This window comes from Typopeltis vanoorti, chromosome 4 (genome assembly GCF_054136105.1).
Source record: "Typopeltis vanoorti isolate ZY-2024b chromosome 4, IOZ_Tvanoo_1.0, whole genome shotgun sequence".
Classification (NCBI taxonomy): Eukaryota; Metazoa; Arthropoda; class Arachnida; order Uropygi; family Thelyphonidae; genus Typopeltis; species Typopeltis vanoorti.
Window position 1 is genome coordinate 142,293,769 of NC_143552.1, and position 25,054 is coordinate 142,318,822.

The following is a 25,054-nucleotide window of genomic DNA, read 5'->3' on the forward strand; positions in this document are numbered from 1 at the left end:
ATTTTTGTTGCCAGGCTAATATTTTTATCTTAAAGATCTTGCTTAATTTATCATTACTATCTTTTCGAGTAATAATCTTCTTCAGTACAATAACCATCTTGTTCAATTCGGGATCCTAGGAGCACAAAATTGATAACTGCTTCCATTTTCTCCCCATCTACTTCAAAATCATTAAGTTCAAATGTTTCCATAACTTTTGTCTTTTTGAAGTTAAGTTTAAGACCATATTTAGCACTTTCTTCCTTAACTTTCATAATAAGTTCCTCCACATCTTCTTTACATTCTGCTAGCAAGGTGGTATCATCTGTATACCTCAATTTATTAATATTTCTTCCACTAACTTTGATTCTAGCTGAAGACTCCTCCAGGCCCTACCATTCTTAAAATGTATTCGCTGAACAAGTTAAACAGGTACGGAGATAAAATACATCCTTCTCGCATCCCTTTACCTATTGTGAAATACTCAGTTTCTCCAAGATCTGTTCGGACAGTAGCTTCTTGTTCATAATAAAGATTCCTCAGAAGGATGATGAAATGCTCCCATTGTTCTTAACACGTTCCACAGTTTCACATGATCTACAGAGTCAAATTTACTATACGGTCTTAATTATAAGATGACAATAATTATTGATGTATTCTTCTGGCCGGTTTTCATGTTTTGCGGCATGAAAAATCAGAGTTTCTTGGGGTATCCTTGCGTCCCCGTATGAAACAGGCTAACTCACTTTCAGTTGAGTTAGCCTCCGACCCTAGAGTCTTTCCAACTAAATAGCATCCTCGAAACTTACTGAGTTATAGTGTTTACTTATATTACAGTTATAGTTAGGTGCTTTAGTTATATTACAACTAAAGCACCCCATTAAGTATTTTGGAACTCATACTTTTAATTAGATTAATCCATATCGCCTGATTCTGCGTAATCTATTTTTTTTTGTGTGTGATATAATGAGAATTTAAAAAAAAAATCAGTTGATTTCCTGCTGTATAAACTTGCTATCATCCACTTTTATAGACATGTCTGGAGAGAATCAGAATGGTGTGTACACTGCCACTATGTTTTGGCTCAAATCTGTCTCCTGTTACTATAAAATATACTATTATACTACTGATTTATAAACTACTAGTATACTAAAATATACTAATATACCACTAAAATATAGTATCACCGAGATCATAAAAACTTTCCTCCAAACAATACCTCGAAATATTAATAATAATAATAAACATAACAGCAAACATTCGAAGCATAAACTCAACTAAGCACCTGAGTTTTTCTAGACATTCAGACTCAAACTTCTATTTTTAACCGAAACTCAACTTACAGCTCCAACAATCATTATTCATCTTGGCTATTGTAATTGCATTCTACATGATTCCTTCTACCACAAGGGTCATATTCATGTCACATCATTAGCAGTCAACTTCATAAAATGAAAATCAGGTTTATCAGCAACTACTAATACTGGCGGCCATTCTTTTGCAAGTATCGGTGGACTACAGAAAGTTGGAGCGACGAATTCCAGCATGGCGACAACAACACTCAGCCATAGATCTTATGCTTGATATGTAAGTAATAATAACTCAAAGTGCTGTTGATAGAATGATAATCTGGGAAATATTTTCTAGGCGCCCCTCAGGTCACTTAATGGTAGTAGAGCAAGCTAAATTGCAGACCAAGTACATGCATTTATTTCCAGTACGATGGACACTCAATAGAATACTGTACATTATCACAGAATGTGTCGTTATAACGTTAGCTGCAACGTGATGTCGAATTCATTTTAATGAATTGGCACTCTTTAGACATTGAACCTCAAAACCTCAATCCATTGAGCATCTTTCCAGATATAGTAGACGACATATTCGCTGCAGGGACCTTACATCAGAAAATCTGTTTGAGCTATAGGAATTCAACGGTGGGGGGGGGGGGGTCCCTGTGAAATATTTCTGGAGCTTCGAAGTGCAGGAGTATTTCGGCAGCTACTAATAATTTTTTAAAGAGTCCTTATAAATTCAAGGTGATCAACACATTCGTGCGGTGATCGGGATTCGAACCCACAAGCTTTGTAGCAAACGCATGCGTTATTAACAACTGAACTATCAAAGCAGATAGTGGTCGTTTTAAGACATTTGGAACAATCAAAATGCATTTTATTTGTTTGTTCGATTACTTTTAACTCTTTCGCATCATGCTTACCGAAAATGTTTTGCTATCCGCTAACGTTTTTTTTTTTTTTTTTTATTTTATTCCAAACTTTATTCCATTTTTAGTTTTTTGTATCAATCGTATGTAATGACTGTTCACAAAAAATACGAAAGCACAGAATAAAATGCACTTTTATGCAAAAAAGATCTGCCTGCTTTAATGAAAGACATTAATATGAATTGAATGCAATATTGTAGTCGGATAAATTTGTAGATACAATTGAATAGTTTTCAGACGTTTAAGAAATCCCAACATATTAAAATTTGTAACTTAAATAGAAAATCATTTTCTGTTGTAAGAAAACGACGAATGTATTGAAAGATTTTAAAATATTTTGCTGTATTTTTACACTAATCACGCCATACAAACTAGAAATTCGATTTACTTAATCCGACACACCTGCTTCATGGAAAAATAGATATTGCTGTATCGACTCCTCTCCAAACACATTACCAAATAAGCATCTTTTTGAATTCTATTTTTAGAATGGCTTTCTTTTGAATGTTTCCTATTGATTGCCTGCAATCCGTGTCTTTAGTTTGCAAAAGTAAGACGTTGCCTTTTTTTTTTCTTTTTTTCTTTCTTTGTATTTCAAGTAAACTTTAGTGTTTTGTGAAACATGCAATCTGCGAATGTATCGAGTATCTGAGAATAAATGGGGTGTCGGCAAAAATTGCTTTTATTTAAATAGTACAAAACACCAGGCTCTGTTTGCAAATGATTACACACAGCTGCAACTATTGAATAAGACGGCAGGAAGAAAATTTTCCAAAGTTAAGGCAACATGTCAACAGATTTGACCTCTTTTATGGTGCATCAATAGCAGTGTATGGACATTTCACAGAGTCTTTCGCCATGAGGACGTCCACATGGCTTCTGTTACTCCAAGGCAAAGTATTATTTATTGAAAGGAATTTGGTATGGAAAAATGATCTTACATATTGATGTTCGGATGATAAGGATTCTTATAGGTCATTTCAGAAAAACGATAAGAATTCTCTCTCTTCATAACGTGAATATTACAAAAAATATGATTAAGATATTTGCTGATCTGAGATGAGGAAGTATTCACAAAAGGATGTGATTTTGTTTGTATTGTAAAAAAATTTAAAGGAATTATGTTGAATTGTGATACTCAGTTTCATACTTTTTTGTTTTTGTACATAGGATTTATTTATTCAAGACGTAATTATAATGCTACTGTAAAGCTTTTGTTATATTAATAATATGTATTTATAATATTGAATATTCCGATATGTCGGAAATTTAAAACAAGAATTTTCTATTGCAACAAATCCTTCTAGCAATAAAACGAAATTACAGCACAAATTTCCAGAGCAAGTGAGTGAAATAGCAACAAATCTCCATAGCAACAAAACTATAGCAAATCATTTTCATTATCAACAAAAATGAAATTACAGTAATCGTCCCTATGGTAACAAAATGACATTACAATAATCGTATTAAATCCCCATAGCAACTAAGTGAAATTGTTGTAACAAATCACCATGACAACGAAATTACAGCAACTCATTTTTGTAGCAACAAAAATAAAATTACAGTAATCGTCTGTATAGTAACGAAATGCACAACAATGAATCGTTCTGATAACAACATATCTCTGTATAGAATATTATTTTATATACAAACGAAATTCTCTTAGTTTATTTTTTAAACCTGGAAATTTATTTCGTAATAAATTTCCAGGCTTTTACAATACTTTAATGCTGAAAATCTAATAAGGTATTTGTTTAAATTGAGCTTCAATTAAAGTTAATTCTAACCAAGATTAGTAGGAAAATAACTCACAATTAATATCGTCAGCGAATATATTAAAAGAACGCGATGGGATTCTTAAGGACAATTTCCTTACATATAAGTAGAAGCGATTGGCGGAATAAATAATCTAAGAGGATTTTTTCCCCTTCTTTTTTTTTTGTTACCAGATATCCTTTCTGAGAATCACAAGAATAGAAAGATGAACTCTTCTTTCTTTCATTATGTTCCCTGTTTGTGTAAAGTTACAGAACATCTGAAGCAGCTAATTTAGTTTGAAACATTTCTCATCTGTGGAAAGTGATATGTGTTAAATCAGGCAGATGATAGCGAAGGAAATGACTCTTTAGTAAATGAAAAACAACAAAAAAATCAGACTGGACTATTTCTTTGAAGGAATACTGAATGTGCACGATTTCTTATCAAACATATTCTTGAGTTGATGTCTTCTTCCTTGATACACTCCCTCCTTCTCTCTTTTTTTTAAAGTCAAGTCAGCCTAGGCGCAATTTATCAATGTCAGAGTATTGTTTTCGAAGCTAATCAAAATGCTACCGTGTCTACTAGTGAGGTTTCTTTACCGTTTTCTTCTACCATACTCCTTTGATGACTTACACCATATGAAGCTATAGACCTAGTGGGTACCACGATTATCGGAGTTCATTTTTTAACCTTCAAGAGACCTCTATAAAAATTAGCGTTCATTATGTAGTGTTAGATCAAGTGAAAGACAGTCCATCGGATTCAAGAATACATTCAATCTAGTCATTATGATGAATATCCCCCTCTTCAACACAAGACAGGTGGAATTAAGGTCCGGATACTTCAGTGGATATTTTATATCAGTACAAAATGACGGTTTAAAGCGCTTATATAGATGTCAAGGTTTTGATAAATTATACAGGCTGTCAAAATTTAGGGATTCCTTCCTTGTTATATTTTCTATGGTAGCTTTAGCAATAATCTGCATTTTTCTAACACAAAATGAATACACAGAAAGAAATTATCTCTATTACAGATTTCATTTGGTACCGATTAGTATAACAAGAACAATTATTCGCATTAGGTAGGAATTATATAGAGCGATGACTGACCTTGAAACAAAATAAAATCTATGCAGTTTATGCAATGATTGTTTCCATGGAAACACGAGAAAGACTACAGGTCACTTGAAATATTTCAGATTTCAAACTAAACTCATTTCTCGTTCACATTAATGACTCTATCAAGTTTATTTTCTTCTGTGAATTGCAGTAAAGTTCAGTTAGCAACTGAAAAGCATTCTAACCAGTGATGCAGTGCAAAGTGAAGTGGAGAAAGCCTCACTGAAGCAAAGGAGTACATCTTCTAGCTCTTTATTTTCTCGTGGTTCAATCAGATCGCTGGTTCGAATCACACCCTAAGTATGGATGCTCGCGATTATCTTTAGGTGGAAGATGAATTTTATTGCCGGTCCGAGACCAGCGCCTCGCTTATTGGAGGCTTGAAGTGGCTTTAAAAAGTTATTTGATTTATAGAGCAAGGTTTCCGGACAAGATAAAAAACAAATAAAAAGTGATTAAAAAATAGAAAATAAACTTAGCCTACTTATGGTATTAATGTACTTTAGGCTTAAAACTTTTCATGAGTGGGGATCACATAAAAATGATCACCATTCACAAAATTGTGGTACATCAGACAATAAAATAGTAGAGTTGACTAATTAACATATTAAACTCCGTCTCTGCTTAAAACTGTAATCTTTATAACAGCATAATTATTTAGTTCACCCAAAAAGAAATGACCTAAAACAACACCAACGTTCTAACAGCTGTGTGGAATGAACTCGTCACCTTTAAAAGGAAGCTGATGGTTATCAAATCCCGATTCTGACCCCTACCTGCATATTAAGGCCTGAAAGTGACGAAACAATTCCATAATTGATCCATCTCTAGAGCAAGTTACATTTTTACAATATCTTAAGCCTACGTATAAAATAGGTTGGCTTGTTTATATTTGTTTTTTATGGTTTTCGATGTTGATAGCCACGGTAAAGATATAAGATGGCTACCAATCAAATGAATTAATGTGAAAAGAAATTCGGTGAAAAGAATTTAAAAGAATAATAGAAAATGAAATATTATTTTTCCAAGAATAATACATTAGTTTTATATAAAAATAGTTCATTTTTTCGTTTTTGTATATCTAGCGACCTGTATTCTTGCACTATTCTTTCTCCACAAGACATCTGAGTAATAAATGCCTTCCATCCTTCAACAGATACTAAAAATAAGAACCATATTTCAAGTTTGCATGTCAGAGGCTCACCAGGGTCTGAAAAACAACACTCCGCCATACATCTAGATGTTTGTCCGGTTTGTGAGAATGGAGAACTGGGCCATACATAACGCAGAGGATTTATAATAAGTAAGACTTCCTCCAGTAGGTGGGATATTGTCAAGAGAGGGTTCTTCGATCTGCATTGTGGCTCAATATTCACTCGGTGCAGCTTTCCCATTCCTATGGAAGGAACACTTCATCATACAATAGCATACTATGGATATGCTAGGGAACTCTATCTCTTTCTCTCTCTCTCTCTCTCTCGCTCTTGCACTCGGGCTTTCATCTTTCTCTATATGCCCCTCGCTATTACGATCTCTCATTTATTCACTCACTTCAGTATGACTTTTATCTATCTTTCTATCTATCAGGAACTCTGTTTTTCTTCTTCTTCTTCCATCTTTCACTTTTGTTTCTTCCTTTTCTTATATACTATAGAGAAAACATACGAAGTTTTATACATGATCAGTCAACACAAAAATCAGTTACATTTTTTTGTTTGTTTTTTAATTAATACCTGATTAGAAAAACGTTAAAAAGACAAATTAAATAAAACGTTTTGGGGAAGTGGCGCACTCAGGATTTAATCTTGGAGGGAGCCGAATTTAATGAATAAAATTGTTTTAAATGCAGATTCGATAAAATTCATTAGGTGATTATAAAAAATTATTTAAAGAATAAAATCCAGTTTTCTTTTCTTTTTAAAAACCCCTTGAATTACTTCAGCCGTGGTTATTAATCTCTCTGTGTATATACAGCAAAGCCAGTCCGTTCTATCGTGATTGTGTCATGGTAGATCTTAAATAGGTTTTTGAAAGGAGTGAGGTGGAAAATGACCTTTCACTGACGCATGTTGTTACCGGAAGCGTTGCAGATATTTTTAATAAGTTACAGATGTTAGGATATACCATTTTGTCACACTTCGAAACTGCATCAATGACATTTTTGCATGGAGCTATTGCAAACGGTTTTTCAAATTTTTTTTATACCACAACTTGAGCTCGGGTAAGCGAATTAACTCTCGGTCCTCTCGAGCACTGCTTCGTTCGGCTTGTGCTCACAGCGGCCGTGATTCTCGAGAGCTATAGGGTATTCCCACCTCATGTGACCACTAATTCATAAGTAGTATAGAAATGGAAGACACGACACAACATAAATAAAAAAAATGAATTTTAATTAAGAAAATATTTTTGGAAAATTTTATAGTTTTTTTTTTCCCTTTGGGGAGGGCGCCAGGGACCTTTGACTTCCCCTCTAGGTGCGCCACTGTTTCGGAGGACAACTTGCATTTGTTTCCAAATAGGTTCAGCAGCTTTAAAGAAAACTTGGGAAGTGTTAGATCGTAGGTCAAAAGTCGGTGTTTACAATACGAGTGAATTATTTACATTAGTTGTGTATTTTCTACTTCCCAATGACGTCGATCTACCTAAAGCGTACTAAATAATTAAGAAACGAGAGAAAGAGAGAGAGAGAGAGAGAGAGAGAGAGAGAGAGAGAGAGAGAGAGAGAGAGAGAGAGAGAGAGAAATTATGCAGTCCGCTGCATTCATAAGAAATCTCTTTCTCTAATTGTATATTTGATAGAAGTTTCTTTTTTCATTACTTCAGGCTCATTTTTATGTTTATCCAACATAGCTGAAGATTGTAATTCTTATTTTTTCCCCTTTCTTTTTATCCTTTGAATGTTTGACTACCATTCTCCGGAGTAATTTTAAATAACTCCACACTTCTTTCTACTGACTAGTTTTTCCTAAAATACTTCAAGTTATCTCTCTCTGCTGTTCTGTCCGAAATAATTATATACTCATCAATGTTTCTGTTTCTTTTTTTAATCACGATGGCTTTGACTTCTACAAAAATAAAAATTTGCTTTTCCAAATTTATTTTCAAGTATTTACAACGGTGTAAGCAGAAAGAACATGATAAAAATTAAATTACATCTAAAATTCTAAAATTGTATGATATATAATCATTATTTTAGCATAATATTGATCATTTATTTTATTTATTCGGGATTTAAATATTTCTCATTACTTACTTTAAAACAATTATTTCACATGTCTGAATAACAAAAAAAAAAACAGAAAAATCACGGAGAAGATGGCATCACAGTTGAGGCTTTAAATCACTGCTCTACAGATATCAAAGAACAACTTCTACCCATATATCACTTTGCACTTTCCTCTGGGAAAGTTTCTGAACAGTGGAAAGCGGGTCTAATAATACCAATTCCAAAAAAAAAAAAAAAAACAGGGCAACCTGAACAAACCTGAAAACTACAGAGGAATCAGACTCCTCTCTACTCTACTAAAAATCTACAATAGAATGATATTAAATAGAGCTGAACCATATATAACTCCATTACTTCGTACAAACCAGACTGAATTCCTCAAAACACGTGGTACTTTAGAACACATTCGCTACATCAGAAGAGTAATAGAAGGTTCAAAGGACAAGAATCTACCATTGCTTTTGAACTTTATTGACTTTAGTAAAGCATTTGATTCTGTTGACGACTGGGAAACGCTCAAACTTTATGGCATTCCACCTAAACTTATCAGGACAATTAAGGTACCCTACCAGCAATGTTCCCTCTAATTTTTTGCTGTGAGTGTGCGCATAAATTTGCGTGTGTGTACACAATTTGCCTTCTTTTGAAGGCAAATTTTGCACACACCCAAATTTTGCACCCACGCACCCATACTCAGTATGATGACGCGTATGGGTGCGCGCACACACCCATACGAGTCACCGTACTGATTATTTAAGCAAAAAACTTAAAAGATTTTAGTTCACTCTTTACCTCCTGGTGTCAACGGGACGTCAGCCAGGTCACCCCAACTCCCCACCGTGTTCCCACACACGGCAATAACCTCCCCAGTAAACAGTCGGAAATCACGATTCACAAGCCCTGGGCAGGACTCGATCCGGGGACTCCGCGCATGCGAGGCCAACACGATACCGACTGTACTAGATAGGATTCTAAGTGTGTGTATTATTACCATCGCCAAGTAAGTTGTGTGACATCAGTCACAGAGCTAACATAAATATTTTATATGTATTTAATATTGATCTGATTAGAAGTAAGAAATAAAGTAAATAAATAAATTTTAATTTCATCTTGAAAATCTAGTGTGCGCATATTTTTTGCTTTGTGCGCTAGTTATAAAACATATGCGCGAGCGCACATGCGCACAACTTAGAGGGAACATTGCCTACAGGGATATCAAGCCACAGTACTAGTTAACGGAGTCAAAACAGACAGTTTTCCAATCACCACAGGAGTCCTACAAGGAGATACTCTGGCCCCATATCTCTTCATCATAATGATCGATTATATTTTTAAATGAATGCAAGTTAAATCTGGAATCCTTATCAAAGACCCATATATACAGATGCACCTTGAAGACCTGAGCTTTGCAGATGATATAGTCTTCATTGACTCCAACAGTGTAGATGCCCAAAACCACTTCAACAGAACCCCAGAAATATTTGGACTAAAAATAAACTCCCAAAAAAACAAAGATATTGAAACATCAGATAGATGGGCACATCTATATAAATCAAAATGATCACCTTGAAGAAGAAGAGGACTTTGTATACCTTGGATCACACATCTCAGATTCCTTAACAGATATTAAAACAAGAAAACAGAAAGCACTGTAGTTCCACAGAAGTCTTAATGAAGTATGGTAGTCGAGCCTCATCTCAAAGGAGACGAAGATTCCTCTTTACAAGTGCACCAGCTAGTCTATCTTTCTGTACGGCTCCCAGACCTGTGACATCCCAACAAACAATATTATAAATAACTTTGGAATTACTTGTCTAAGAACTATCCTGGATTACTCCTGGAAAGACCACATTCCCAACTGCACTATATTAGATGAAACTCAGCAAGATCCTCTGGTCAGCACTGTTCAAAGAAACCAAATAAAATGGTTTGGCCATAAACTCAGACATTCACCCTCTGTACCCTTTGATGCGCTGGTCCTCTAAGCCCCTACAGATGAAAAAGAGGCAAACCCCGAACTTCACATTGGAAATACATCAGCAATATTCTCCCCATTTCCCCCGAACTCTCTGTATCAGAGATCCGTCAATTAGCATATGACAGAGAAGTCTGGTTTTCCTTCTCGTTAACAACCTCCAAGTCCTATCTTAGTGTACAGAGACTACTTATTTGTTTTGATTGGTTCCCTGTTTATAATTGTAAAATTATAAATACATAATAATCGGAATAAAAGGAAACTACTAAGACGAAACAAATTAACCATTAGTCAGCATTTTATATCAATGCTATCCTGTACACTGTATATACTTTTATCTATTAATATTATTGTAAATTTTATTAGGTGTCTCAAATTAAATTATAAATTTAACTAAATATATAAAAATATTGATTTTTTTTAAAATATTAAATTATATTTTATATATTACATATAATTTTTTGTTATATTTTTCTATCTCTTAATAGTAGAGACACCTGAGTTGGCTAAGTGGGTTCTACATAAAAATGTGTTTGATAGCTTACTGAATATGAAATTTTCTTTAAAAAAAAACGTCAATTTCACATACGACAGGTTAGACGCTTTGTAAAACAACAATATCGTATATACACAAGATAGAAACAAGGAATCTAAATCTGTTTCTTGAAAAGGCTAAAGTTGTATTCACTTGAGAAGAGTGAGTTTAGGGAAGGCTCTTTTCAAAGAACAGAAGTGGATGGTATAAAGGAGCAGGACGAGAAGGTGTTACGATAAGTCTGATGCTGAACTGTATATGGATTTTGGCTAACTGCTGATGCTCTTACATGTTTCGAGGAAAATGCAGGAATGTGTGATGACCAGTTCGGTGGAACATAAATGCATAAACAGAATATCTACCAGAAAGCAATTCGAGTGAATGAGAGAGAAAGAGAGAGAGAGAGAAAGTCATCTATTAAGCAACAAAGAGAGAGAGACGATTTATTAAGCATACTGTTCCTCTTATGGACAGTATTAATTATTCTTCAGTAGGGTTTTGGTGTTCCACCTCAAATATAAGAACAGTATTCTAAGGTCGGGAGGATTGGGGATTCATGAATGCGTTTTGTCAATGTTGTTGGCGAAACCCAAGGCTTCATTACTGGAATTGGGATTTACTGTGGAATGGAGAAGGAAGGTTCTCATTCCAGCAATTATTACTTCAGGTATTTGGTGTAAGCAAGTGTTTGGATCAAGAGTTCAGAAACAGTAATCGGTCCACGGAATATAGGCGTAAATAAAATTTGCGGAGGTCATAACAAGTTGTAATGCTATAGAATGAGAGTAAGATGTAGAAAGTTTTTTATCTTGGGTAAAAAACTTTCTACATCTTCTTTCTTCGCCCACGGTTTGTAGGTCTCTGCTTGGCGTCTTGCCAAGAATAGTCGATTCATGCTGAAGGGAAGAAAGAAATGAAGGACGTACGAATTGGTCGCCAACACGCGAAATCACGTGCTTTATAGGTAAAATTTTCCAACTGTTATACAAGCAACATTGTTAACTACAATAATCATAAAAGAGAAGTTAATTTTCTGACCTGTAATAATAAACAACTCATCCGACAATACGGACTGATTACCCTATTATCGGAATGGATTCTCCTTTTTGTGACATGCGCAGAAGTGTCGAAGGATCTCTAATCGGTGGGCGAACTAGATACCAAGCAATTTTATAAGCTAGGTTTTAATCCTTTTTTTTTGTGGCACCTTGTTTAGGTAAAATTTATAAGCTCTGCATTACTTCAACCTTGGCATTTTTAGTTCTGGCTCCCACTGATGAGACCTCAATGAAGGTCGAAACCGGTCTGGGTAATGGCCCTTGCCTTCAATGCATAGCATCATACATCTCCGCAAGGGGATGTGCTTTGCATTAAGGGAAATACTAAGGAAAGTGATCAGAGCTTACTCCACATTTACTACGAGTTGCCTCAGACTTGTACTACGTGCAGGCGCAAACTTGACTTACTTGTCTGTTTGTTTACTTGGGAAAAAAAAGGATTAAAGCCTACCTTATAAAATTGCTTGGTATCTTTTTCAAGCTGTAATGCTGTCAAAGGAAACAAGGCTGAGATTGGCTGGGTGAAATTCGCTGTGTAGAATAGGAAAGTGAGCAAAATCATGATTACAATTTGTTAAGAGAAGGTTCTCAATACTTGGAGAATGACTCAAATAATTTGTTTTCTCTTCTATTCTGGTCTGTGAAGAGAAAGGAAAGCCACTTGAACGATCACAATGAAAAGTAAAGAGTTTTTGCAGATATTCTTATTTGGTAGTGCTGTGATTTTATCAGAATACAAGGGAATATTTTAAAATTTTCTTCAATAAAACAAATTTGTTTTATTGTTCCTCGCCTTTAATTCCTGTGTCGTAAAGAGAATCATTAAAATTATTGAATACTTTACAGCTATAAAAACATTACAATATTCCTTAATGGTTGAAGTTCTTAGTCAATGTAGACCTTTCCGCGTCAGTTACCTCTTCCATTCATATTTCAAATACTCTTACTATTAGTTTATCGTCTGGTAAACAAACAGAGATACTATCCAATAAAAATCCTTTGTATGTGTGTGTGTGTGTGTAACATTTCGGAACCACAGAAATCGTAGAAGGCCCTCTAGTACGCAAAAGGACAGGTGAAACTCCATTTCTGGAATGCCATAACAGCCACTGCAGGGTCGCCATCTGCAACAGAAAAAAAATTATAAAAATACACCGACTCTCTTTCATTTTGTTTTCAAAAATGTTTATAATATAATAAAATATATAATAAGTTTTTTTTTGGCTAGATCGACGAAGCAAGATTGCTTTTCATATTCCCCATTATCTGTAGAAGAAAATGTATGGATGGGGTAACATAGGGCTATAAGCTCTGATCATGGCAGGAAGGTAACAACAATAGCCGAGCCTCAGTTAAAGCTTCACTGGCTACAGCATTGCCATCTATTACCCTCCATGGGTATCCATTTTAGTCGTCTCGTACGACATGCATAGACTACAGTGGGATTAATAAGTAAAGCCACCTATAAAAATTAAGACGATCACCAGAACCATTCCATACGAGTAAGTAGCCAAAAGACCATCCATCTCAACGTTGGTTCCACAGTGACGGGCATCCCCACCACTGAGCAGAATGCTCATATTCCAGGGAAAAGCATCCACCAACAAGGCTCCTCACGAGCCACGCCCTCCCCAGAGACTCAAAATGCTCTCTCAGGCAAACCCCCCGAAATCTAAGCCCCCCCCCCTCACCGGGAGCAAAATTCCGGAAGAAACCTGGGGGAGCGAAACTCTCAAAATCTGCGTCCGTTTAAGTCGCCAATTACGACATCCATGGGCTACAGTGGGGCTATTCTTATCCCGGCCACCACACGGGGTATAATAATATATTTTTTTTATTTCAAAAATGTTTATAATAATAAAATATATCAAATAAAAATATTAATGTATTTTTTTTTTCATTTTTTTTTATTATTAAAAATTTCCCGTTCCTTTATTTTTTGTTTATTATAATCTCTTTTTTTATATTATAATTTATAGGAAATTCATAAAAGTATGAGAAAATTTTTGCCATTTCTTTCTAATTTTCACGAAATAACTTAAAACTTTTTGAATGAATGCCATTATAATGATTTTAATAAAAACACTTCAACTACCTTAGTATAGGACTGATAAATATATCCTTTTTTCTTATAACAGAGGATATCATGAATGATTTATCAATAAAAAACAGATATTTTTTTTTTACATTTTTAATATTTTTTTTTAAAATATAGAACGAATTAATAAATTATAGCAGTCTCCTCCCGACAAAAATAGATCGGAATACTTGATATTCTTTCATATTTTGCTCTGTGAAAATGACAACTTATATTTTTTTTCCTTGTAAGCACAATAACATTCTTGTAAACCGTTGTTTATTTTCTCTTTCACATCAAAAACCCTTTATTTCTAGTTGCAATTGACGTCTATTGTTCTTTGCAGGTATCTTGGATCAGGCGAAAAGATTTTCATGTATTGACGGTGGGATTGGAGACTTACACCAGTGATGAGAGATTCCAAGCAATACACATAGAACACACCAGCGACTGGGCGTTGCAGATCAAGTTTGCTCAGCTGAAAGACGCAGGCCTTTATGAATGCCAAGTGAGCTCCGACCCCAAGATTAGTTTTTTCGTCAACCTCACCGTAGTCGGTAAGATTTCTTTCTTTGCCATTTCTTCGCGCATAAATAAGGGTAGAAGATGATACCTTACTTCGATTGAAAGCTTCTAGTGGTATTACGATCACTGCTCTTAAAGTTATTAGATTGCAAATGGGCTGCTGATATCGGATAGAGAGATGGATGCTGACTCATCAGGAGAGATGGAATCAATTGTGGGGTTATTTACATACTTTTGATTTCGTATCAAGACTAAGAACAAAACACACAAAGGGAATAAAAAAAGAAGAAGCGAGATTGCGGGTTTCTTTATACAACGATGAATAAAAAGACGACGCATTTTCATACAACGTTGAATTGCCAAAATGGGATTTCAGTCTATTCACAGTATAATTTCAATTTAGCCTTAAGGTATGATTTAAATTTCTTCTGCTAAATATGTGACCTAAATTTAGTCCGAGTATTAAATTTGATTTTAGTCTAGAGGTTATCTCTACAGTATTTGATTGACATTTAGAGATTAGGATTAAGGTTTACTTTGAACAACATTAAAGCTCAATTTAGTATGTGGCATATTTAAAGGTAAATCCGTCTCTAAAAATTCGGACGATCCCTAGGCCACTCAATCATGGGCGAAAGACCGTCCATCTCAGCGTTGGCTCCACTCAGTGATGGCCTTCCACCCACACGCCACCACCGAGCAGAACCGCTCATATTCCGAAGAAAAGCATTCACCGACAAAGCCCCTCAGCGGGCCGTGCCGGAGAACACTTCCCTCGGAGACTCAAATTGCTCCCTTAAGGCAAAAACCTTCAGAGAGCGTACTCATAACTCTCGAATCTCAGCGCCCCAGGAGGTAACAGCAACAGCCGAGCCTCAGTTAAACTTCATTGGCTACAGCAATGCCATCCATTTCCCTTCAAGGGTATTAATCACCCCATCTCACTGATTTATTGACCATTATATTAGATATATTAGATTTCACCTTTATCCTTATAAGGACTGGCTTAAAGGGGTGAAGCAAGAATGCTTTTCATCTTCCCCGTTATCTGTAGAGGACAGTGTAGGGATAAGGTGTTATTGAGCTATTAAAGCTCTGATCATGGCAAGAGGGTAACAGCAATAGCCGAGCCTCAGTTAGAATTTCATTGGCTACAGCATTACCCTCCAAGGATATTGGATTGAATGAATCAATCCAACCTAGATTTCATCTTTATATCCTTATAAGGACTGGCTTAAAGGGGCGAAGCAAGAATGCTTTTCATATTCCCCGTTATCTGTAGAGGACAGTGTAGGGATAATGTGTTATTGAGCTATTAAAGCTCTGATCATGGCAGGAAGGTAACAGCAATAGCCGAGCCTCAGTTAGAACTTCATTGGCTACTGCATTGCCATCCATTACCTTCCAAGGGTCAGATTTCATCTTAAAATAAACACAATTTAATTGTAATTTTAATATTATATTTATTATTAGGTGTACAACTAAATTTAGCACACAATTAATGAGTAATTTAGAAAATAAAACAAAATTCTAATTTTTTTCAGATTATTATTATTATTATTTATTATTATTTATTTATTATTTAATAAAAATATTTAGATATAAATATTCGAAGCATGCTTTAAATTTAAATTTAAAGCCTGCTTCGAAACAGCTTTATTTAGCCGTGAAATTATGTTCTAACTTCGAGGTACATTTAAATATTACTGAACATCTGATTTTAGTTTAATAATAGGACTCACCTAAGAGACTACATTTATTTAGTTTAACATAATTTGGCAATGATAGTACGATCCCATCTGTACAGTTTTCTGTGATTTCCAATGGGTATTTTCTCTGGCTAATTTGTCTGCTTTGGAAGAAAAGAAAAATGAGGAAGCCCTGTCATCTCAGCATGAGACTGGTTCCCTCTCCGTGGTTGATAAGCTTTCATATTAAATAGTTTTAATAAGTTTCTCATGAATTTTAAAAGAAATATTGTATATTATATATGCGTATAAATATGGAACAATGCCGACATATATGTACTAATTTAGTTTTGTTTAAATATTTATGCTTACAACTTCCAGAACTTCATACAACTTTAAATTTAAATTTAAATTTAAATATATTTAAAATTAACAAATGGTTAATATTATAGAACATGAGCTTCTTTACATCATATCATCTATCTCTAAAGCCATCCAGTTAATACCTAACTTAGTCGAATATTAACAAGTCCAAAGATATGAAGAAAAACAAGTTTCATGCTCACTCCATATAATCATTCAATAAAATCAGTCTCGCTACTTTATAGCTACGCCTCATTTTCGTTTTTTATGTAAATCTCTCTGTCGGGTAAACTGTAAATATATCGACACACCTATAATTGTCATCCAGTGAAATTAGTCTCGTAAATTTGGTTTACATAATCTACAGCACTTAGTGGCAGTACTTTGTAAAATAACATTTTGGAATGCCAATTAAGACGATTATTGCATATAAGTAAATATTTTGAGATCAATACAAATTTTTTTTCTTTCTTCTGTGGGACATTGCATGGATACTGTCTTGGTGTGCAGTTTAGAGCGGTGAAGTAATGGTCTGCTACTTTGCACTTTATGACAGATGCAGTGTAACTATTTGGTGATGCTCGGACGTTTATATGGTCTAGACAGGAGGCAGTGATAGTATTTCCGAATATTTCTTCTCTAGTACATGATGTTATTGTTGGTATTAGATTGTACATGGATAGTGTGTCTAGGTATTGTACAGTGTTGTTCTGGTTTTCATTTGCAATATTTATGTTTATGTCGCCAATTATCATTAGGTGTTCGGTTGAGCATATTTCTTGGCTTGAAAGCCAGCAATTGAGTTCGTGTAAGAATTTTATCATGTTTAGGTTTGGTGGCCTGTAAATAGCATTTAGTATTATGGGATGCTGTGTATTCGTGGTATTAATGATTTCGAGGCAGAGGGTTTCAGCATGCTCAAACTGATAGGCCATTTCTTTTGCTATTAATTTTTGTTTCATAAATATTAGTATTCCACCCCCTCTTCTTGTTTGGCGGCATGATCTATGTTGTTGGAAGCCTGGAATTTGGAAAGCAGTCACTTCGTCATTAGTTATGGATACTTCTGTAAGAATCAATATATCAATAATATCAGTGTAATTCCTCAGATAAGCCTGTAATAATAACCAATGTTTTCGGATGCTTTTGATGTTAATATGCAAGATTGTGAGACCTCTCGCTTGTACTGTGTTTTGTTTTCATGCATCAAGAGATTCGAAAGTACAATTACTGATGTATTCTGGTGTAATTACATCTATCTGATGGTTCACATTCATTTTTGTTGTGTTGAGATCTTCTTATTGAACTAAGTTAGAGTCTTTTGTTTCACTCTGGCAACCTGTCTATATCTTCCGAGCTTCTTATTTGTATAGACTTTGGTATCTGTCCTGTTTTATAATAATAATCATTTTTTAACTGTAATAAGATTTTATTTATCATCATACAGACCATTTACATATATTCAATAAAGCATTCTATTACATTTTTTGTTCCGTATAAAATCCGTATAGAGTAAGTTCCGTATAGAATACAGTATTTTTTTTAAATATGAATTACATTTTTTTTTTACTGTGAATTTCATAAAATGTTTTCGTTTTTTGTACGATATGTTGATAATAGTTACTATAGATGGTAATTTATAGTTTGCAATTGGATAAGAATGCATTTTTTAACAGCATTTATAGGATAACAATTAGTAATATATAATTTACAATTTTTGATTTTAATGTTTTCACCGTTGTAACTACAGCACTTCAATGTAATAAATATTTTTTTTTGTTGTTGTTGTTGATCTCGGTTGAGATATAATGACTCTGCTTGCATCCTCGAAGCTTTTAATAATAATAATCTATACCCTATTTGAGGAAATATTGTACTTTTTCAAGTTATTTCAGGTCCGTAATAAATTGGTTGTGGCTTCACAACCCAAGACGAAAATCATCTCTCGTCTAAAGAGATTGAAAATTCAAGAAATACGACTATTATTAACCTATTTTTAATATTTCAAAACTCTTCATTTTTTTTAACATTTAAAGCTAAAATACTTGGTTGTTTTGTTTAAGTCAGTGTTCATTAAGTGGAAAGGCCGTTTTGTTTATTTATCTGTTTACATTGATAATGCTGTGGTTATTTTAACTTTTAGCAGTCTCTTGTTGAACAAAACAGTTTTTTTTTATCTGCTACTTCTGGCCAAAGGGACTTTTAGCATTCATTTCGGCTCTCTTTTACTCAGCGAAAGAGGACACTCTGGAAGCTATTAAGAGGAATAAATAACACACAACAGAAGGAGTGAAAAGTGATGAGGGTCTGGTAATCTTTACTCACGTCCATTGCCGGGTGTTTGCTTCGCAACCGCGGGAGCGCGAAATGCGTAATACAATTAAAGCCCAATTTCTTCTTACTTTTTGGGGAGCTCTTGTGATTGTCAGGAGCGTAACTTTTGGTAGCGTTGTGAAAGCCATATGGTAATGACCCTGTAATTGTGTGCGTCTTCATGTGAAATTATTCAGTAAGCCCATAGCGCAAAACCGGGGAACTTACTGAATGCAGACAGGAAACTACAAATGACTCTTTATGTCCGGAATCCCACAGAGCTTTGCAAAGGCGGAAGTAGAGATTGGGATTCTTTGGAACGCTGTGAGAGGAAATTGTGTGGAAGTATTTGGTGTGCTGTGGTTCAAGGATAGATACAAATTGAGCACGAGTTAACTTAGGTGCGATACGCGGTCTCTAGTGCATCAAGGAAGGTTTTTTTCCCCCCTTTTGTTTTCTTTTTAAATACCTTTACGTCACATGCCACTTGAATTAGATTTATGGAAGTGAATAGGAACGAAGATAATATGAATCGTGTTGACGTTTGCTGTCAACGAAACTTGAATTAAATGGAAAACAAATTTACGGGGGAAAAAGAAATTAAAAAGACGTGAAAATTGTTAATAATTATATTAACAGTAACGATAAACGAAAATTCAGATATTAAAAATCGAACCATCCGCAGAATCTATTATTAATTTGTACAATCGAACAAAAGGGTGAAAAAATATAATTTATTTTAACTTTAATATAATCTCCTCATTTCATTTATTAAATTAAATTAATTATGTTAATTATCAATTAATTATGAATGTCATTAATACTTGTGAGGAAACACAAACATTAAAATTTCAAGTATGAATTGAAATCAAAGAAAAAATAAATAAACTGAAACCATACTTCAAGCTCTATCAAATAATCTGAATGTATTGAAACGTTTATAAGCATAACTTGGATTTATATTAAGAAATATAAAAGAAACTCTAATTTCAACCAGAATCCAAATAACCAAATCAAAATCTTTATTCGGACTGAACTTATTCTCCAAATTTATAAGAAAATTATAATAAATAAAATAAACCATAGATATCATAAATAATCCTACAGTTATATATGTATTATTGTTTGAAATAGTGTGAGTTTTACGACCCATTTTCTTGAGTTTTGGGGTTACGTTTAGTTTCCCTGAGGAAAAAATTCTACTTGCCTGTGCAATAGATTGACTAATTGTAGAACTGGCTGAAAAAAAAAAAGTTTAGAAAAGTTACAGTCAGACACTCGAATGGCGCTTATAGCTTTCTTCTGGTAGTTTAGCGCTATGGATGACTACACAGGAACCTCATATAGCTCCCTATAATATTCAGTTTTGATCTGAAGTTGATCGCTTCTTTCAAGGGAATATAATGCAACTATTCATCTAATGCGAATTCTCTGCCAGTAGTATGGAAAACATGCGAATAAAAACTAGAGGCGATGCTGTATTCATTGCCGTTTATATCACAAAAATTTCGCTACCTAATTATCTGATAAATTCATCAGGATTGCATGGTAATGGTATAAACGTTAACCCCTATGAAAAAAAAAATGTGTACACTCAGATACAATAAAAGAGTCTTTAATTATATAAATTATAAAAGTCCACGCTACAGATTTTGTTTACTGTGAGCTATCTCGAATTGCCATGCGCTGAGTGATGGTTAATCGAAGTCTGAAGTAATATAATGAGCGACTTTTATATATATAAAAACATTAAACCTTGATTTCTATTAACAATTTCATATGAGCCAATAACCTCACTGGATTCCTTAATATGAGGCCGACATACTAAGAAATCGCTACACCTTGCAGAGTATCTGTTTTGTTCCTGTGTAGGGTGTAGTTAGCAAATGTGTGACATATGCTAACTTGACTTCTCTTGTTTTGTATGAACTATATGACTACATGTAATGAGCTATATGAACAAATATGAGAGTAATAGATATAATATAAAATGTCTCATGGATTGACTGAACGATAATCTATGTAATTATATAAATGAAGTGGATAATAAATCCAGTATTATTTCAAAGCCGAATGTAGAAACTAGGAAAGTTTCGTAAAGAAGTTGAACAGAGAGCTTACGGGAATACACTCGCCGGCATTTTCGAGTAGCCCCACGCGGACCATATAGAAGACATGGGCGCCGCTCAAGATTCTATATATTCGCCTTCTATTGGTTCATTTTGATAAGGTTTCACTGGCCTGACAGAGGTTTCGAACTGGTTGGTTCTCCTCAGAAACCAGACAGAAACCTTAAGAGAGTAAAAACTCTAGTTCAGTACTAAGGAACTCGGGGTGTCGGAGAGGTGTATTTTTCTTAAGCGAACTCTCGGTCGGTGCTAAATAGTAAATCTTAGTAAATAATCTATGTAAGTTAATTAAATCCGTCCGACTGATTTTAGCCTCGGCTATTTTTTTTTGAAGCTAACAGGAAAAATGTCCCGAAATACTGATGTGATCACAGGAACTGCCGGACATAATTTCAAATATATGAAATGCGTTTGCGTATCTATAATTTTTATATAATTCACATTCATGAAAGGTTGTACATCTATAATAATTTTGTACGTTCAAAGGGCTGAGGAGTTTTCTAGTTGGTATTTTTTAATATAATTTTGTTAGTTTCTTTATTTTGTTACATAATCTGGAACCCTATTACCAGAGACCAAACATAGAACTTTTTACAACCCTTTCAAGCCTCCAATAAGTGAGATTGCCCATGGTAGGATTCGAACCAGTAGCCTGTTGACCAGAGAGTTGAAATTCTAACCACCTCGCTAACCAAATAATTACAAGACAAAAAATAAAACTTTGCAACGTTTTGGAAATACTTTTAAGTTTCCATTATCAAATCATTGAAAGTATTTCGAAAACGATTTCATAAGTACCAATCGCAGTATCTCAAAAAAAAAAAAAAAAAAAAGATATCTCAGTTTGTTCTTATCACCATGGCAACAAGACAAGAGGAACGGTAAGAAGAGAAATGTATCCAACGCTTACATTTTAATCGCCTTCTCGAAACTGGCAGGGCAAATGTCAGATAACATGATCACATGACTCCGTAAAATAAGGAAACCCTTATTGAGGTAAAAGATCTCCGAAAATTCTTCAACACAGAATAATGGAGCTTTCAGATAAACATCTTTCATAGGAGAACGAATGAATTTACTGAAGGAAGCCTCGGTATTGATCCGATGTAGGCTTTATAACCGCGGTGCACTTATACCCAAAATTGTTCCAAGTGGGGCATGCGAGCAATTGAAGCGAGTGATTTATGGGGTGAAGAGAGCAAACACCGTATTAGATGGCTTAGCTTTTAAATGGATATTTCTTAGAAGGAATGAAGCCAGAAACTGAAATGATATAAAAACAGAGGATTTATTATGGTAATTGCGTTGCATTTTGCTATAGGTACTGTAAAAAACAGAGATGATTCAGGTATTTTGTCTTCTTTTTTTCCAACTCTCTGTTCGGGAAAATAATGAACAAGAAATGATAGATAATTGGAAGTTTTTCTTGTTTTCTGTGAGATCATTTATTTAGGAAAAAAATACGCATATTTTTTAACTAGAGCACTCTGTTGAAGGTTGAGTTATCTCCATCTTTACTACAGCTGGAAAAGTCGTTCAAAGATAGAAGTTGCTTTTCTTTGTTGTCAATACAGTTTGGTTCGAAATTAAGATTGCTAATTATAATATTTTCATTGTTTAACTAATTAAAATTAAATTGCTATAAATTAATAAACATATTCTATAATTAATTAGTTCGATAAAAATGCTAAATCATTCTTGCCCAGTGATTTTATTGTAGCGAATTTATTTTCTGCAATAAAAAAAATACAAATTTATTAAACCTCGTAATAATTTAATGCAGATTGTAGGCACATGCATTTTTTGTAGGTGATTACTATCGACCTTCCATCAAGATACTTAAGTCACTGTAGATTGCCAATGACATGAATTACCCAAATTCGTTTGTATACCGATGTAGCAAGCAACCTCAAAATGTGTTCAAAATGGTTTAAGGTTTGTGGCGAAACCCAACATATCCTCTAAGGCAAGGGTTCTCAACCTTTTCCAGTGGCGTACCACTATATTTAATTCAAGATAGTAGATGTACCAGTAAGTCAGTGGCTCACGTACCACCAGTGGTACGCGTACCATAGGTTGAGAATCCCTGCTCTAAGGGAAGCCAGCACAGTCTGAGACAGAACTTAATGCTGAAAAAAAAAGAGCAGTAACAAGTCGACTAAATACTGAATATTTGCCGCTTTATGACGGATCGCGCAAAACGAAATCACAGATCGCGCAAAGCGAAATCATCATCTCGAGTTTAGTTAATTTAATCAACAACGATGATACTCTGTTTTTTTTTTAAAGACAATTCTGTAAAGACCCAAAAACCTTTTAAAGAGCTTTTCAAAGGTAAGTTGGCAACTCTCATATTAAGCTAACATGGTTTCCCTTCAGAATGTTGGAATTTTCCTCCAAAATAGGTAAACGTCCTATGAACATACGCAATTAACATACGTAATACATTGGCCTCATCATCTGAGTTCCCAGAACATACCAGTGATTTTTGTCCAGTGGATAAGTGGTTAAGAAGAAAATGTATATTCTGTACTTGATTATCTCAGCCTCCTCTTGTAGTATGTCATAAAATGTTGTTTTCATTTATGTTTTTCTATACATATTTATTATAAACATATGGCAATACTAACATGTTCAACATTACTAAATTAACTAATCATTACTCATAATTTTTATTAACCTATCTTCAGCTATAAAAACTAGTTAATTCTTTCTTAAATTACATGAATCCACTACTTCTTTAACGGCTGCTGAAGGCAATGCAACCTATTTTTTATTCAACCAGTTAAAAAGGAACTTCGTAAATTTGTCCTTACTCTCTGGAAGAATCACGGTTTAGTAAAGTGCAAGAAATTTCTGCAGTCTGTTTGAGATATTTGTCCTGAACTTAGTAGGAATGTTTAAAAAATTTTTTAAAATTCCCATATGACTAAATAAATAAATAAACTGTTTCTGTCTTTTCTTGAATGGAGGGTACTCAACCGAACAGACATTCATAATCCTTTAACATCTTCCAAAGTTATAAAAATACCAATAATGAGTTGAGCTTTCAACATCATCTACCAGTCCTCCCCCCCCCCTTTCTCTCTCTTCCTTCTATTGAGCCTCCGTAGAGCAGTATTGAATAGTGACAATACCCTCTGGAGGAAAAGACCCGAGTTTTAATCATGTCAAGGACGAAAGGAACATTTAAGAAAGACTTTTCAAGTGAAGGTGAAGAAACCAGCCAGAAGCAACGGCGTAGTCTTCTGAGACATTATTATTATTATTATTATTATTATTATTGTTATTATTATTATTATTATTATTATTATTTATTTATTTATTTATTTATTTATTTCCATAATGAAAATAATCAGCCAGAAAATATACGCAGTTAACAGATATAAGATACCGAAGTATACTGAACCCATGGACTTATTTTCCTCAGCCAGATTGACTGAGGAAAAAGGTACTGCCAAACCTAATCTTCTCTTCTTTTTTTTATCATCCATTATGTCTTTATTATTTGAAACACCTTTCCTTCTATAGTTTATTATGAAAGTGTGTTTTGTGATAGAATTCATTCATGGTTGCATCATTCATGAAAACATTTGAACCAAGAGAGCCATTGTGGTTTAAACGTTGTGTGGAGATTGTATTGGGGGAGGGGGGGGAGGACACACCTGTCGCTTTAGAAAGAATCATGAGTTCAATGCCTTATTAATTTAATTTGTAAATTTACAACGCTAATGAAAACCATATTAATAACAACAAGAAAACTGAAATTTCAGCAAATGTAAATGAAATTTATGACATTCAGTTAAACCCAAATCAATCTATGGATACTCGATTAAAGAATTATTAGCTAAGCTTCGAATTATAGAGGTCGCGAATTAAAGAGATGACAGATGATTGAGATAACAAACCAACGAAGTTTTTAATTAGCAGGAGTGTTGTTTCTTTTTCGATTCAGATTATGAAAAATATATAAAAAATCTTAGAACTGATTTTGAATGTTACTTTATCATTGCCAATCCCCCCCCCCCTCAAAAAAAAAGTATTTAAGGAGAAGCTAAACACTTCAAGTAATCCCCAAGT

General features: G+C 34.2%; 1 protein-coding gene across 1 annotated transcript in view; it reads left to right on the forward strand.

Annotated features, from left to right (window-relative positions):
- LOC150107729 (zwei Ig domain protein zig-8-like) overlaps positions 1-25,054 on the forward strand; it is a 141,419-nt gene that overhangs the window by 107,471 nt on the left and 8,894 nt on the right. The window contains exon 3 of the mRNA XM_090392178.1: positions 14,303-14,513. Within this exon, the coding sequence (XP_090248304.1) occupies positions 14,303-14,513 (211 nt within the window). The remainder of the gene's footprint in view (positions 1-14,302; positions 14,514-25,054) is intronic.